General features: G+C 45.4%; 1 protein-coding gene across 5 annotated transcripts in view; it reads left to right on the forward strand.

Annotated features, from left to right (window-relative positions):
- Positions 1-6,172: 6,172 nt before the first annotated feature.
- Positions 6,173-16,618, forward strand: part of SPIN1 (spindlin 1) — a 69,769-nt gene continuing 59,323 nt past the window's right edge. Inside the window, exons 1-2 of one of the 5 annotated variants that reach the window (XM_088793076.1) lie at positions 6,547-6,682; positions 7,158-7,218. In XM_088793076.1, coding sequence (XP_088649202.1) covers positions 6,562-6,682; positions 7,158-7,218 — 182 coding nt within the window. In that variant the 5' untranslated portion in view covers positions 6,547-6,561. Of the gene's footprint in view, positions 6,372-6,546; positions 6,683-7,157; positions 7,219-16,618 lie in introns of those variants that run through there. The other 4 variants (XM_074330228.2, XM_074330224.2, XM_074330227.2 and 1 more) reach the window with 4 other exon arrangements.

A 16,618-nucleotide genomic window follows, 5' to 3' on the forward strand; every position in this document is an offset into this window, starting at 1 on the left:
ATACAGGGATGCGTAAACAATATTGAAGGAATATGTGATTTGTAGGCATGTCATTGTTTGATTCCATTTATAAAAGTTCAAAAACAGGCAAACTAATTTATTGAGAGAAATCAGTATAATTGTATCATCATACTGTTTAATCAAAATCCTTCAAGATGTTTCTTTTAATAATGAGGACTTCCTCCTTCTCAACCTAACCATAATGTTACTATCATCCCCCTGCCACTAAAATAATAACTCCCCACTATCATCAAATATCCAGTTTGCTTGCTGTTTGAAAGTTATTATCCATTTCGTAAGTATTCCATTCAGTTCAAATCCTGTACCCAAAAATTATTATAGTAACTTTCTTCATGGTCTGCTATATTTCATGATTCCCATTGCAAATTCTCCTCTAGACAGCAGCAGATTGATTGAACTAAGTCAACCACAAATCTGACCCAACATTTTTAGCTGTTTCCTGCTAGATGATGAAACTTCTTACACGTGTGTAGGTCGGCATAAACTTTATTTTGATCCTGACATTACGTTGTAAGAGTAGGTAAGGAGAGTTTAAAGTCCCCAGTATTCTGGCGTTTGAGGCCCTTCACAAGCTCTGTGTCCTAATAAATCCATAAGTTCCAGTATTCCCAGAACAAGTCATGCATTAATTTATAACACATAGTTGTTGAACACTTACCGTCCCCTAAGAAGTATGTTGCTAAGGAAAATAGATCTTGTTTCTGCCCTCTGGACTTTATAATAGGGAGGGCAACAGACAATACCCAGTAAACAAATCAACAATGTATGTAATTACAAAAGAGACTCAGAACTGCAAAGAAAAAATTCACAAGGATCTAAGTAAAAGAGAATAGAGAGGACAATCCACTTGTGCAGGCGATCAGGTGAGGCTTCTCTGAAGAAGTGACATTTATAAGCCTCCTTTACAGAAAATGACCTGGAGGGAGGAAAGAGTGAGCCAGAGGAGGAAACTGCGTATGTAGTTGACCAGATGGCTAAATTCTGCTCCTGCTGTTTCTCTCTTGGAGTCATTGATTCAATAAACATTTCCTTAGCATGATGTGATGTTCCCTCCATGACCTGTAAACATTCTTGTGTATGTACACATAGCATCCTCTCCAGAGGCTAATGCAGCAACTCCTGCTGATAGGGTCCATTGGATACTTGTTGAGCCAGGGAGTGGAAAAGCTCTTCTGTTATAACTTTACATTCAGCAGTGCTGTGAGAGTGACAGTGACAGTTTTCATTGTTTGAGAGAAGCATGGAAGGGGCATGGCACTCTCATTTGTGATTTTGCTAAGGTTCCAGGAACAAATTATCAAGCCAAAAATGAGTGTGGAGAGAGTACCTTCTGAGAGACAGGATTCCAGAGAGAAAAGTGGCCCTCTTTGACACTTCTGATCCCACTGCTGCCAGACATCCAAGCAGAGAGAGTTGCAGCAGGCCAGTTCCCTCCTTCTTTAATAGGAAGACACTTTAGTGTGGGGTCTACCTGACCTGAGGCTTCCATGGAATCGAGGTTGCCAGACCCCTTCCATTCTGAATGGGAAAGGAGGGGACTCATATCCTAGTTGAGGTGGACCCTAGAGAGAGCATTGGGGGAGTGGGGAAGGGGTCAGAAGAAAGGGGGCTTGGCCTAGAACTGGGTGTGGCTTCTCCAGGGCCAGCATTAGCATCTTAGGGTGGGAACCTGATTGTTTTTCCTAACTGGTTTACTTCCCCTAGAAGAATAACTTCAGCATTTATGTTGTGACACAAACCTGGGGAAGCCATCTAGAGACCACAAAGATTCTTCTGTAGAGTCATTAATGAACCCCTTCTCTTCCCAGGCTCTATCCTAGGCAGTAGAGATACAGCAGGGAAAGGAATCAAAGGATCTGTCCTCTGCAAGGGTGATATAAGATAAGATGACAAAGGGTGATGAGAGGCTTAGAGAATCTACTGTCACCAATTCCAGCCTCCTGTAGCCAGGAGTGGAGGGGTTCCAGGCACAGCTGAGCTCTCCTTACCCCTTCCCTTCTTTCTGGTCCAACTGCTGGCCAGCCAGGAAGGCTCTGGATCTTGTACTTCCTCCTGTAGAGTGTGTACCAACATGGCTGTCAGTCAGAGAGATCTGGCCCGGCGCCTGATCAGGACCATCAGAGAAGAGCTGCCTCTGTCCTAGTGTGGCCACCATCTTATCGGGATTCACATGTTCGGGCTGCTTCATCAGTGTAGCCACAAACATATAGTCACAGGTGGGACTGGGAGAGCCAGCATGAGCCCCATCCATGAGGGTCAGTGTGTTCCCCGTGTAAAAACCCTGAACACCCCCATTTCAGTGACTTTGCCCCCACTGCCTGTGACCAGGCTGTGGGACCAACTGGGGGTGACCCAGGCAGCACTGGGGAGAGAGCATGCCCACCAAGCTCATCCACCTAGAGGTTAAGCCAATACAAAGAAATATCCCTATGTAAGGGGTATATACTGGGTTCTGAATACTTTCTGCTGTGTTGCATAATTGAATAATTATGTAACTAATTTGAAAAGGGTTGGTTTCCAAGTATCACATCAATGTCAGTAGGGTAGATATACCAGGGTTCACCGTGCGTCTGAGTTCGCTCCACTCCCACATCACAAATGTGTAAAAAAAATACTAAATGGAGCCACTTTAAAATGGAGTTGAGCTGCCATTCCAGAACTGCCTTGCAGTCTTTGCCTCAACCCTTTGGAATGTTAAAACGGGGCAAAATAACCTTTGGACTGGGCCTAAAGCAACATTCTATCCCAAACAACTGTTTGCAAAAACAACCAGAAAGCAGTTATTATGACTACTGGACTGAAAATTAGAAACATTCTTTAGAATTAGCATCACTAAGTTAGCTTATCTGCCCCTATAGAAATTCCTTCCTTCTATTGATGTAATTGTTCCCGTTCCCTTTCTTATAAACAGCCCTTTGCCTCTGCCTCCTAACCTGAACACTATTTGGGTTTCTGCCCGAATCAGTACTTCCCCAATGGCTATTCTTTTGTATCTCAAATAAATGCTTGTTGTCTCACTTTGGCCATTGATTTTCAGGTTAACAAATGTATTCATCTTTGGGGCAGAAATTCCCATATTCCCAAGTAGGAACCCAGGGACACAGCATTAAAAGAAACATAGGCCCTACTATAGGTATAAGCAAATATAAATTCCTTCCTGCAGGAGGAAAATAGATGTAGGCCATGCAGACCTCAAATCCAGAAGTCAAATGTGGTTGAGAAATTGTAAAGGAATGAACTATACCAGGGGTGCCAAAAAAAATGTATACAAGTGAACACTTTGGTCAACGTTGCTGAAGCAGTAGTTCATATAATCAGAAGTGTCTGGATGCTGATGGTAACCACTTTGAGCACCTCTTGTAATTGCAGAAGTCAAACGTGACTTGTATTCATCTTTTGTTACAAGTATATAGTGAGTATTACAATTTTAATAGTTTTCCTTTCTTAAAGTGTGTATACACTTTTTGGCACCCTCTGTATATTTAGGTTTCTGGAAATGTTTGGTCAGCAAGTCGGAAGAGAACGGGGCAGCCTGTGAAGCTGAAGCAATGCGGCTTACTGAGCATTCTAGCAATTCATGAAATAACTTGAATTCCACTTTTCCAGCTTATTTTGAAAAAAATTAGCTTTTCAGAAAAGTTGAAAAAATTGTGCAATGAATACACATATACCATTATCTAGATCCCAAGTTGTTAACATTTTGCTCTATATGCTTATCTCTATAGAAAACACACCTGTTTCTGAGCCATTTGAAAGGAAGTTGTAGCTGCCACAAGCTTGACTTTAAATAATTCAGCACATATCTCCTAATAACAAGGCATTCTCATTAATAGCCATTACCACACTGAAACCTTTAATTATGATTCAATAAGACTCTAATATTATTCCACAAAGTTCTCCAATTGTCCCTGGAATCGCTTTCATAACTTCTTTCCTTCAACCTGGTGTATGATGAAGGGTCATGTGATGATTTGTTGGTGGTCTCCTACTATGTTTGGAGTGATTCCCAAGCTTTTCTGTGCTTTTCTTGATACAGTGATACCTCGGTGTTCGAACGTAATCCGTTCCGGAAGAACATTAGAGTTCTGAAACGCTCGAAAACAGCCGACAGCTAGGCCTCAGGATCTTGAACTCAGAGGTCGTGTGACATGTTTCACTTCTGATTCGTGTTCGAAAACCGAAGCATTTACTTCTGGGTTTACAGTGTTCGTAAACTGAAATGTTCGTCAACAGAGACGTTCGAAAACGGATGTACTACTGTATTGACTTTTCAAAGAGTCTGGTGGAGCTGTTTCGCAGAATGTACCTCAATCTGGATGTCTGATTTTTACCCAGTGGTGACTAGATTCATTTCAAAGATTTTTGGCAGATATATATGGGTGACATAAAAACCCATTTTTGACATTAGGCATGCTAATGAGCAAGGATTCAGGGGGCAGTTGAGATGCTACTAGAAGAACTGGTAGATGTCATCTGGAGGGCGTGACCTTTTCTGACATAGGGCTGGCTGAGCTCCCCTGCCTTGATAGCTTCAGTGACCATCACTAGAGGCAACATTTAAACCAGGGTTTCTCAGAGAGGGGGCGGGGGACACGACACAACACATTCGGCTTTTTCTGGAGACATTTTTGGTTGTGGTACTGTTGGGGGAGTGGGTGTACTACTGGCATCTAGATGGAAGAGGGCAGCGATGCTGCCAAACATTCCCCTTGAAAAAGAATTATCTGGCCCCAAATGTCAATAGTGGTGAGGTGGAAAAACCCAGGGAGCCACTGATGTGTTCCAACCAGCTCCTTGGCACCATTCCTCCTTGTTCCTGAAATGCTCCACTACCTTCTGGGGCATCAGCATTAAACGCACAAACAAAAGTAATAATTTCCCAATACTTGCTAACTGCTAAGTACGATGATTCACTTTTATACGTCTGTATCTAAATTGGCCCTCTAGTTGGCCTGAACTTCCCGTGCCTGCCAGTGCTTATCTGACACGATCAGTTTGAGCAGGCACGTACCAACTTTATTTGGAGAAAAGGGTGCTAGTGAAATCCCAAAGAGTATTGCAAACAGGCGTGCTGCAGGTTAGTGTACAAAGTGCTTTCTAATAATAAGTCTTGTCATTTACACTGACAACACTTGGGGAGGCGGTGTATTATGATATGGCTGTGCTTTCGCACTTGAGGAACCACGTGGAGAACACCGGCTAGTGGGAGCTGGAGGGAGGGTTGTTGGGGGTAAGGCGAGAGCCTAGGCTGGAAGTGGGGCAAGTTGGGGGAAGCGGAGAGCACCAGGCAGGGGTTGGGGTTCAGAACCGGGATTCAGCCTCCAGGTCCCCCACTCAACCCCGCAAGAGTCAAAACTGTTCCTTCCTCTCTATTCCTGCAAACACCCACCCTAACGCTCAAAGGGCTTTTTAGGATGAAGCAAAGTCAAATAAGTTGACCTGCGCATGCCTGGCTCCTGATCTCAGGTGAGCCCGGCGAGGTACTCCCGTTTGCGGTGGGGGCCGGCCACTGGGAGGACGTCAGGTCTTGCAGAGGCCTCCCAGACCACCCATCCGCCAGGTAGGGCAGTGAGCAGGTGCGGTCCGGGTCCGGGCCACCGAGGAGTCCGCGTGGGAAGCAGGCCCGCGGTGGATAGCGCGGCTCTGCCCGCGGACGCCGTTGCCAAGGTGTCTGGCCTCATCCCGCCGGTAGCGTGAGCGCCGCAGAACACCTTGCTTCAATACAAGGACAAGGAGGGCTGGTTAAAGGCCTGCCAATGATCGAAAACGAAACTTCCCTGGAGGCCTAACTTCCGGCGCCAGTCTCGTCCACCTCGGCTCCCGGGACTACGCGCTCTGAACACCGCCCTTTCCCGGAAAGCACCTGGAGCGTGGCGGTCTTGCTCGCCTACCCCGCCACCAGGTGAGAGCAGCTACAGGCCCCGCCCCACCAGACTCCGCGCGGTCACCCCCCAGGTCCCGCCCCTCTCAGTCCTTCCCCGCCCGCCCCACCTCCAGGTGAGCCGCGCCTGGCTCCGCTCTGTCGCCCACCAGGCCTTGCCCCGTCGCCCGCCAGGCCCTGCAGAACTCAGTCCTGCCCCGCCCACCCTGCGGCCAGGTGAGCAGCGCCAGGCCCCGCCCACTGCCTGCAGCGCCTGCGCAGTGCAGCCCTTCGGGCCGGGGTCGAACCGCGCAGCCGGCGCAGTCGGCCGGCGTAGTGCGCGTGCGCCGTGCGGCCGGGGGCGGGCGGCGGCGGCGGTGGCGGCGGCGGAGCGGGGGCGGGGCGGCGCCGTCTGGCTCGGTCGGGGCGGGAGCGCGGCGCGGGACGGCGGGCCCCGCGGGCTGCGGACAGCGGCCTCGGTGGCCGGCAGGTGAGGCACGTGCGTCGTGGGGGAGAGGGCGCCGTGAGAGGGGCGCGTTGGGCTCGATGAGGGGCGGCGGCGCCCGGGGAGCGACGGGCCGCGGCTCATTGTCCGGGCGGCGCCTGCACAGCGCCCCCTGCCGGCCGGGCCGTGGGTGGGGGCCTCGGGCTGCACGCCTTTGTTCGCCGCCCCCGCCAACATGGCCGCCGCCCCCGGCCCGGCCGCACCGCGCGCTTTGTTCCGGACGCCGCGGCTGCGCGGTCCCGGGGCGAGGGGGGGGGGATCGTTGCGGCGGGTGCCAGCGGGGGCGGGCGGGGTGAGTGTTGTGTAACCCAGGCTGGGGAAGGGGAACGGGACCCTATGGGCGTGGGAGGGGCTGGAGAGAGGGGGAGGGTAGGCGTCCCCCGGGGCGCGGGAGGGGGGTTGGAGGGCTTGGAGGGTGGGAGGGAGGGAAGGAAGGAAGGAAGGAAAGAAGGAAAGACGTGGGGAGGGGAGAGGAGAGGACGGGTCCCCCTGGGCGGGGGCGAGGCAGTGCGGGACACTGCTAGGGGAGGGACAGGGTTGTGACCCCAGGGAGAGAAGGGAAGGAGTTCTGTGGATGGGCCCCTACAGCCCAGCGCTGCCCTCCTGTCCTCGCGGTGGGCTTTGCTTTGGCACTCCTCGTGACGCCCACCGCCCCATTTTTCTTGCGGCACCCTTCACCCTAGGCTCCTTCCGCGAGACGGGCGGGTGGCGGGGTCTGCGCACTCACACACACACTTTTTCTCTCACTGTGACCTTGAGCGCATTCCGCAGCGTTTGTGGAGATGAATCGCACGACACGGAAACTGCGCAGTGCCTTCGGTTCTGTTCTGCCCGCCTCTCCACTGGGGGTGCGACCCCCCCCCCCACTACCAGACTGGGTTTTAGTGACGGCTTCCTCAGTAAATGCCACGAAATAGGCATCCCAAGTCTGTTTGCGCAGTTGTTTCATATTTATTTGCTTTCTTTGACTTGTGGGATGGAATTCCGGGTTTTGGAGATGGTTTTTCCTGCATGTTGAAGTGGCAAAGGAGGATTGTTTAGCTACACATCAAAAAGCAACACAATACATTTCAGTGTTTTAAAGGCTTACACTACATAACGGTAACGTGGTTTCTGCCAAAGACGACATACCTACCAAAATGCGAATACCTATATAACTTTCTTCTGTTGGAATTTTCTAGAGGGAACTCTGCAGTTGGAAAAGATTGATAGAGAATACAGTAATTACTTTCTACGTAGCTTTTGTTAGGAAGTGAAAATTAAACCTGTACTGGGGGTGTATACTAGAACAGATCGAGCTTGTGAACACTCTTAGAGACTTAACTTTTGTGAAATTTCAGTTGGGGTTCAAGTGAAATGAGGGAGGCTTCTCCCACCTCACCTCCCCCAGCCCTAGTTAATGGGCAAACACCAAAAAATTGTAGCTACTAATTTACAGAACGTTTATTATCAATCTTGATTATATGTAAAGATTGCACAGTATGTGTCAAAATTATTGGTAGTTTCTTGTGAGAAATAAAATAGAATTTCTAATCTTCTGAGTAGTGAAATGGTTACTGTTAAAATGCTGTGAAATGGGTAAGGAAAAAGGGCCTTTAGTCATCTCTTTATGTCTAATTTAGGATTTTTAAGACTTTCGATGATTCCGGGAATTCCGCTAAGACTGTTTCTGACAATACCTTTAATTACCGACTCAGAATACGGTAACAATATTTACTTAGTTTTGGAATCCAAAACTGTGTTACTTAAGGTGGTATTATTTGTGACACAACAGACATCCCACTTATGATTTTTCGACTTTACGATGGTGTGAATACAATATGCATTTAGTAGAAACCGGACTTCAGATGTTGAATTTTGATCTCTTCCCCACCTAGTGATATGCGGTACTATACTCTGGCGATGCTGGGCGATGAGCCACAACTCCCAGTCAGGCCTGTGATCACAACCAATGCTCTACTGTGGACTGTGTTGCCAGTGATTTTTGGATATTGTGTTTTGGGTTTTTGCATCCCGTCATGTTTACAAAACACCCATCTGTGTGTCCTGTTTCTGGTTAGAAGATGAAGGCAGTTACTCATGAGTAATTGCCTAACCCAACTGCCTAGCTGAAGGCTAATGTAAGTGTTCTGAGCACGTTTAAGGTAGGCTAGGCAAAGCCATGATGTTTGGTAGGTTGGGTGTATTAAATGCATTTTCAATTTACAATATTTTCAATTTAACGATGGGATCTTTGGGATGTAACCCCATTGTAAATTGAGGAGCATCTGTAGCTCTAAGAGATGCTACAGGAAAAGTGGTCACCTAAGTTTGGTAAACTGCTGTGTCCTTTTCTGCTCCCCTAGGGTCACAATTCACATTATTCCATTAAAGCCTGAGAGAAACAGTGCAGTAGTGTTTTCCATATTTGGCTCCAGATCCCTTTTTGTTCTGTTGTTAGTGTAATGTCTATTAACATCCATGAAGTCTAGGTAATGTTGGTCATGGGTGTCCACAGTGTATCTTAGATAATGAGTGGTACTTCTCCTTTAATTGTGAACTGGGAGATTGTTGTGGTTTCTGTGTGCCTGTGCACTTATGGGAAGTAGTACCTCAAATTTGACTGTTATTGTATCGAGATATTATGAGAGTTATTAATTTGAAGTCTTAACTAGAAGAAATTTAATTACAGTGTTTTCATGTCCCCATGACTTACCTGATTACACAGTTACAACTTCCCTGGATGCATTCCTTAATTGTTAGCATTTTTTTCCTGGGATGTTACAAATACATGAAAAGGATACTGTTGTTTCTGGAATTTCTCATGTGGATTATTTAGAGATTAAAAATAATGCTGTTGGATATTTCTTTTGGTTTGGCTGTTAGCAGGATCTTAATTTGCTTAGAAAGAACAGTTAATATATATCCACGTAAGTTTATTAAATGCTTAATTAAATATTTCTCTTTTCTTTGAATAAAAAGAAATTGGAAGAGGGGAATCAACTATTTTGTCCAAGTATTTTGTTCAGTTTGGAAGACATTATGGTGCTGTGAAGAGGAGATGAGTTCTGGAGTTGGATGTGGAGACAGTATGGCCTTTCAATTCAGAAGAGTTGGGTTGCAATTCAGCCCTACTGGTCCAAAGCCACATAGCTGATTCATCACGTAGCCATTTAAAACTTTGGATTCCTCAGCTGTAAACTGGGATGAAACCTATCATCTAAAGCTATTATGAGAATTAAATGGACACTAGAGTTTCCAATACAGTTCCTGAAAAAGAGCAGCTGGTGCCAAACATTGTTGATTTCCTCCCGCTTCCTGCTTTTGAACTTTGCTGTAGTTATTAGCATGACTTTTTCATGTTGAAGTAACCAGGTTGCTTAGTTGTGCCCAGTATTCAATTTAATTTTTAATTAAATCTTTATTGGGTGCTTGTTTTATGCTCCTAAAATTGGCATAAGTCCTTTCTAGAACAAGTCATGTATGGACATAATATATAAAGATGTGCCCTTAGAGACCTCACAGTCTGGTAGGAAGATACACATGTATATAATGAGGAATTCTATTGAGGGTATCTGGAAAGAAGGTTATGCCCCTGCAGAATACAGAGTAGGAGAGCATGGAAGTCTAGATGGAGCGACAGCAGGAGCAGAGGCATGAAGAGAGTGTTTGAGACCTTCCTGGGTTTGAATCCCAATAATCCTCATTATGTTTTACTCTTGTGTATGTTGAGTTGTAGAATGGGATGAGGACATCTACTTTATCAGGTGTTACGTTTCAGTGCGGTGGCTCCTGGACACATTAAGTGCTCTGTGGGGATTAATCATGATGATGATCGCCCCTGCTGACACCACCTGTAGTTTGTCATCGCCAGTTTGTCTAGGGATCAATTTGGGGCCAGATTTTAAATAATTCTACATATCACATTAAGGCAATTGGTATTTATCCTGTAGGTGATGGAAGCCATCGATAGGCATTGAACATCATGAAAGGTGTATTGGAGGAATCTGCCAGTGTAGTATCTCTAGTCTTGAGCGTCCAGCCTGCTGGAGAAGTTAGGTGAACTCATTTGAGGCAGGAGGAATCAGTCTGGAGTTACTAGAATGTTGCATGTGTTGACTTTTGGGGGATTGGGTTGGGTGGGGGGAGGAAGGATTCATTCAACATGGGTGTTATCCAAATGTTGAGAGAGTAAATGAAAAGACTAGTAAATTATTTTATACCATTTTAGAGATTTTTATTTATTTTTTAATTAAAGTTTATTGGGGTGACAATTGTTAGTAAATTTACACAGGTTTCAGGTGTACAATTCTGTATTACATCATCTATATTATCACATTGTGTGTTCACCACACAGAGTCAGTTCTCTTTCCATCGCCATATATTTAACATTTTAGATGTTTTTAGATTGCACTAATGTCTTTAAAATACAAAAACAACAACTTTTTAAAAACTTAGATTATTTGTTTATAGTAAGTTCATTTTGCTTATAGTTATATCCTTATAACCTAGGTTTAATTTGTGAATCTGCATATGACTTACATATTTACCTATAAATGATCTATACGTTGTAGACATGTATATGATCTATATATCGATCTGTAATATTAACTCATCATCTATCTGAATAGTCTTAGCTTGAGTTTTAGGTTCTGATACAAACGATAAGAATGTCCTTTTTACTTTGGAAGGATTGGTTTGTTGTTGTGAGCTTCCTTTTTGCTCTCTCTCTCGGATCACTGTGGTCCATGGATTTTGTGTATTCAGTGTGTTTTAATTAGTTATCATTCTTTTTCCCCAGCTTGCCCTAACTTGAGTGTGGTGTTGTCCTTTGAAGCTAATTCTCTTCCCTTGGACACAACCTCATTAATCTTTGAACTGTTTCTTGCTCCTGACACAAGATGTCTGAGATGCATTTTGTGTTTTTCTTGCCCAGTACCTGTCAGCTGGTTCTTTCAGCCTCTTTTATCTGGGAGTGGAATTTAGGTACCAAAACCTGGTGCTGTGCACCCTGACTGCTACTGGGATGCCCCAGCTTTCACTGGGTATACTTGGGAAATACATAAATTTTGATTTTGTATTGATATTTCCAATTCATACTATTGAAAATTTGCATTCTTAGCATTAGTCACTTTCCTTTGCCCTACAATATAAATATAGTAGTTTGAAAACACTAATAATAAACTGATTATGGGTTTATATCATTTTTATTCTTAAAATGTATCCACATAAGGATATACAGTTAACATTCTGAATTACAGAATCATTTGAAAAGAATTTCCCTCTGATTATGTACCAATTTGAGTATTAGTTTGGTTTATTTGCATGAAATCCTTAGTTTTTTTTCTTTTCTTTTTTTCTTATTGGGGAAGGGAAACAGGACTTTATTGGGGAACAGTGTGTACTTCCAGGACTTTTTTCCAAGTCAAGTTGTTGTCCTTTTTCAATCTTAATTGTGGAGGGTGCCATTCAGCTTCAAGTTGTCTTTCAGTCTTAGTTGTGGAGGGCGCAGCTCAGCTCTAGGTCCAGTTGCCATTCCTAGTTGCAGGGGGCACAGCCCACCATCCCTTGTGGGAGTCAAACCGGCAACCTTGTGGTTCAGAGCCTGCGCTCCAACCAACTGAGCCATTCGGGAGCTCAGCGGCAGCTCAGCTCAAGGTGCCGTGTTCAATTTTAGTTGCAGGGGCCGGAGCCCACCATCCCTTGTGGGACTCAAGCTGTCAACCTTGTGGTTGAGAGCCCACTGGCCCATGTGGGAATCGAACCGGCAGCCTTCGGAGTTAGGAGCACAGAGCTCCAACCGCCTGAGCCACTGGGCCGGCCCTCCCTAACTTTTAAGGATTGCTTTAATTTAATGTATTTTTTTGGTACGTAAAACACTTACGTGGTTCAGAAGTTAAAGCTGTATTCAGCGGTATGTTTACGGCCTCCCTTCCGTTCTGCCCCCTCTATTTGTTTCCCTCCTGCCCCATTTTTATTAGTTCCAGCTTATTCTTCTGTTGCTTCATTTTTGCAAATATAAGCACAAACATGTAGTTTCATTTCCCTTCTTCCTTAAAAACATAGAACTTTATATACGTTTTCTTTTTACTTAATATATTCTGAAGGTCACTACATATAAGTTCTTTTCCATTTTTTTGTGCCTGCATTTTGTCTCTTAATGATGAACACTTATAAATATTGCTGCAGTGAAAATCTTGTGGCTATACTGTTTTGTGTTTGTGCAGGAACAGCTTTAAGATAGTGAGATTTTGGGGTAAAATGGATAAATATGTTTGTAATTCTGTTAGTGTCAAAAAATTACATTTTAGGGACCAGCCCGGTGGCTCAGGCGGTTAGAGCTCCATGCTCCTAACTCCGAAGGCTGCCATTTGATTCCCACATGGGCCAGTGGGCTCTCAACCACAAGGTTGCCAGTTCAGTTCCTCGAGTCCCGCAAGGGATGGTGGGCTCCGCCCCCTGCAACTAAGATTGAACACCGCACTTTGAGCTGAGCTGCCGCTGAGCTCCCGAATGGCTCAGTTGGTTGGAGCAAGTCCTCTCAACCACAAGGTTGCTGGTTCAACTCCCACAAGGGATGGTGGGCTGCACCGCCTGCAACTAGCAACGGGACCTGGAGCTGAGCGGCGCCCTCCACAACTAAGACTGAAAAGACAACTTGAAGCTGAACGGCACCCTCCACAACTAAGATTGAAAGGACACAACTTGACTTGGAAAAAAGTCCTGGAAGTACACACTATTCCCCAATAAAGTCCTGTTTCCCTTCCCCAATAAAAAAAAATAAAAATAAAAAAATAGTTACATTTTAGGGCCGGCCCGGTGGCTCAGGTGGTTGGAGCTCCGTGCTCCTAATGCCGAAGGCTGCCTGTTTGATTCCCACATGGGCCAGTGGGCTCTCAACCACAAGGTTGCCGGTTTGACTCCTTGAGTCCTGCAAGGGATGGTGGGCTGTGCCCCCTGCAACTAAGATTGAACACAGCACCTTGAGCTGAGCTGCCACTGAGCTCCTGGAAGGCTAAGTTGGTCGGAGCGCGTCCTCTCTACCACAAGGTTGCCAGTTCGACTCCCACAGGGATGGTGGGCTGTGTCCCCTGCAACTAGTAACGGCAACTGGACCTGGAGCTGAGCTGTGCCTCCCACAGCTAAGATTGAAAGGGCAGCAACTTGACTTGGAGAAAAGCCCTGGAAGTACACACTGTTCCCCAATAAAGTCCTGTTCTCCTTCCCCAATAAAATCTTTTAAAAAAAATTTCATTTTAAAAAGGCAGATGTAATTATGTCACCCTTTTACTTAAAACTCTCAATGGGTTCGAATTGTTTTGAGGACAGAACTACATCACATAGCCTCAAGGGCATACATAATTGTCATCCTTTGGGGCTTTTGCCTCACTATACTAAATCTTCCCTTGGTTTCCGAGTCCCAGCCATGCTGGTCATTCTACTATTTTCTGGGCCCACCATCTTGTCCTCCACAAGGGAGCGTAGCACTTGTTCTTTTCCTCTGTCCAGAATACTTTCTGTCCTTGTTTCAGTAGTTTACCTGATTTAAAGGATTTTTATTTTCCCAAAAGGGCTGAGCTTCATGAAAGCAGAGACTATCCCTGGTTTTGCCCATAATTACTTTTCTAGTACTTTGTTCAGTTCCTGGGTTGTGGGTGCTCAACCCCCTGGGCAGTAGCTAGAATTGTCCAAGGGGAGGTGGAGGCTGTGTGGTTATGTCTGGTCTGCTGCATAGGGGTCTGTGAGACTGGTAATTAGGGATCCGAGTTAATGTGTAGGAGCTGACGGAGCAGCTTGTATACAGTAAGGCTGTTGTCTACGTGCCTGATGCTGGAGATTGAATTCCACAGGGCAGGCATTTGGGAAAGGAAGATCGATGTGCAGTGAGGAAGAACACGAACAAGCTGAGGCCACGGCAAGCCAAATTGAAAGCTGTGTCAGTTCTGTTGCCTGCGATGGTCGTGTGGATAACCTGCAAGAGCTGGGCCCTTGCTATGGAACTAACCACACACTCCTGGCCAGGAGTCGGAGCACGAAGAGCCTGGGAGAGAAGATCCAGTAGTTGCTGCAGTCAGTGCAGGCCCCAGCACACCTTTCATCAGTGAGGTGGGTGGCGAGGTCAGCGGGGGCAGCTTACCGAAATGCCCCTTTGCTTGTGCCCTCCACCTGCTGTACAAGGAGCCCTGTACAAACTAGAGGCTCCGCCCAAACCAGAAACAAACACGAAAGGAAATTCTGGGGACTGTGGTTCAGTTTAGCTAAGTTAAAACATTACAAAGTGAAATGATGAACTTAGGGTTTTAAATTTCCAAGTCAGGTTCCACATAAGGGAGTTTCTGTGTCTGCCCTAAAAGTACAAATTGAATTCCCAGTTTGTAAGAGAGCATTGATTGGTAAAGGAATGGGACTCTGAAGATTGGATTAGGGGCATATGGTCAGATTCCGATTGAGATGGAGACCTTGAATCCCTAAAATTTGCTGCGCTCTCTTTGCCAAGAGAAGCAGTCTTTCCATCTTATGCCTGAGCAACTTAGTCTACATTTGCTGGAAAAACCTGTAATTGGCCTCTCTTATGATAATCCTGCAAACCCCAAAGGGTGAGATGAAGAGTGACTCAGGAGGAGGTGTGCTGCCCTCCAGAAGATTGTCTGCTTTGGCATTATATAGATAGGAACTTGGGGAATACGTGTGGGGATGGATCTTAAGGGTGTGGTGTAGTGGTGGAAGAAACATAACGTAGGGTTAGGCTGAATTCATTGATATGGGCCCATAAGCCAAGATTCTGAATCCAGTGTTGTAGCTTGAATGGTTAGAAAGGTCTCTTTGGTTGATTGCCTGAAACAACCCAAAAGGTGGCCTTTTCTAAGCGAAATGGAGATGCTAGAACTTCCTTGGTGTACAATACAGGAAGGGTCCAAAAACTTACCGAGACTGGAGTATTGGAGTGGATTTGTTGTGAAAGACCTGCTTGCCCACCCTGGGGGCATTCAGCACTCGTGTCTTATCCCACAGCCGTAAGACATTTTTATTTATTTTTTATTTTTATTTTTTATTAAATTTATTGAGGTGACAATTGTTAGTAAAATTACATAGAAAGAGGAGCCCGGTGTTCTTGAGAGCGCTGGTCACTGTTCTTTATACGTCAGAAAAATCACAGCAGGAATTGCTGCACTGAATTGGTGTCCATAAATGCAGTGCGGATAGTTGGATCTGAGGGTGGCAGGTCTGTTGAATGGTCTTTTTAATTGAGAGTTAATCTCTGGGTTACAACTATTGGTCATTTTTTTTTGGTTTACTCGTATTGTTTAATCTTAAAAAGTTTTTCCTTTAAATTACACAGTAAAAGATAAAAGCAATCCCATGTAGTTTTCATTCATACTTTTCACTATTTTTGAAATATTAGTCCACAAAATAAGGTTTACCTAATTAAAATACATGGTCTTTCAATATTTCATACCGTTGGTGGGACTATTCATTTGGTAGAGACTTTTTGGAAAGTGACTTCACTATACTTAATTTAAAAGGTGCATAATCTGTTTGGCCTACCAATTCAACTGCTAGGAATTTGTTGTATAGGTGTATTTGCACAAGTATACAAATCTGTATGTGTGGGAGTATTGGGGTTAATGGTAAATGGTCTTTATATCCATTTTAGTGTTGGTCTTTATATCCATTTTAGTGTGTGTGTATTTCAAGATGTTTGTGTATCTACATTGTGTTTTAAGTATTTGCACAACATTGTGCTAGTAGATTCTCAAAAGTCTTACCAGTGTTTCCCTCTGGAGGTGGGACTGATGGAAGAAGGGGGAAATGTCTTATGACTGCAGTGCAGTTCTGAGAAAGTTTAAGCAAGGCCTGCGAGAGATGCTCCAGCCAAAATTGGGTCAGAGGCATCCCTTGTCCTGCAGGAGTGGGCCTGCTTTATCATTCTGCTGCTAGAAGCAGTCTGTGTATGGGGAGCCTGCAGCTGGAAGGAGGGCGATGATGGCTTCAGTGGAGCTGCTGAGTCATTCACTTAAGCTACCCATGGTCGGTGAAACTCCCCAGGGTAGGTGGTCCAGGGGGCTCACCTCATTTCCATATTCACACCTGGCAGCTGGCCTGGGGCTCATGTGAGATGACTTGCTGTGAACATTCAGACATGTTTCTGGCACAGTTTTCTGTTGGGTAGAGTTAGGAGTAGAATTGCTGGGTCACATATTATGCCTGTGTTTAGTATTTGTAGGTAGTGCCAGACTTTTCCAAAGTGGACA

The sequence above is a fragment of the Rhinolophus sinicus genome, chromosome 16 (assembly GCF_057876585.1).
Source record: "Rhinolophus sinicus isolate RSI-liver-muscle chromosome 16, RSI-T2T, whole genome shotgun sequence".
NCBI lineage: Eukaryota > Metazoa > Chordata > Mammalia > Chiroptera > Rhinolophidae > Rhinolophus > Rhinolophus sinicus.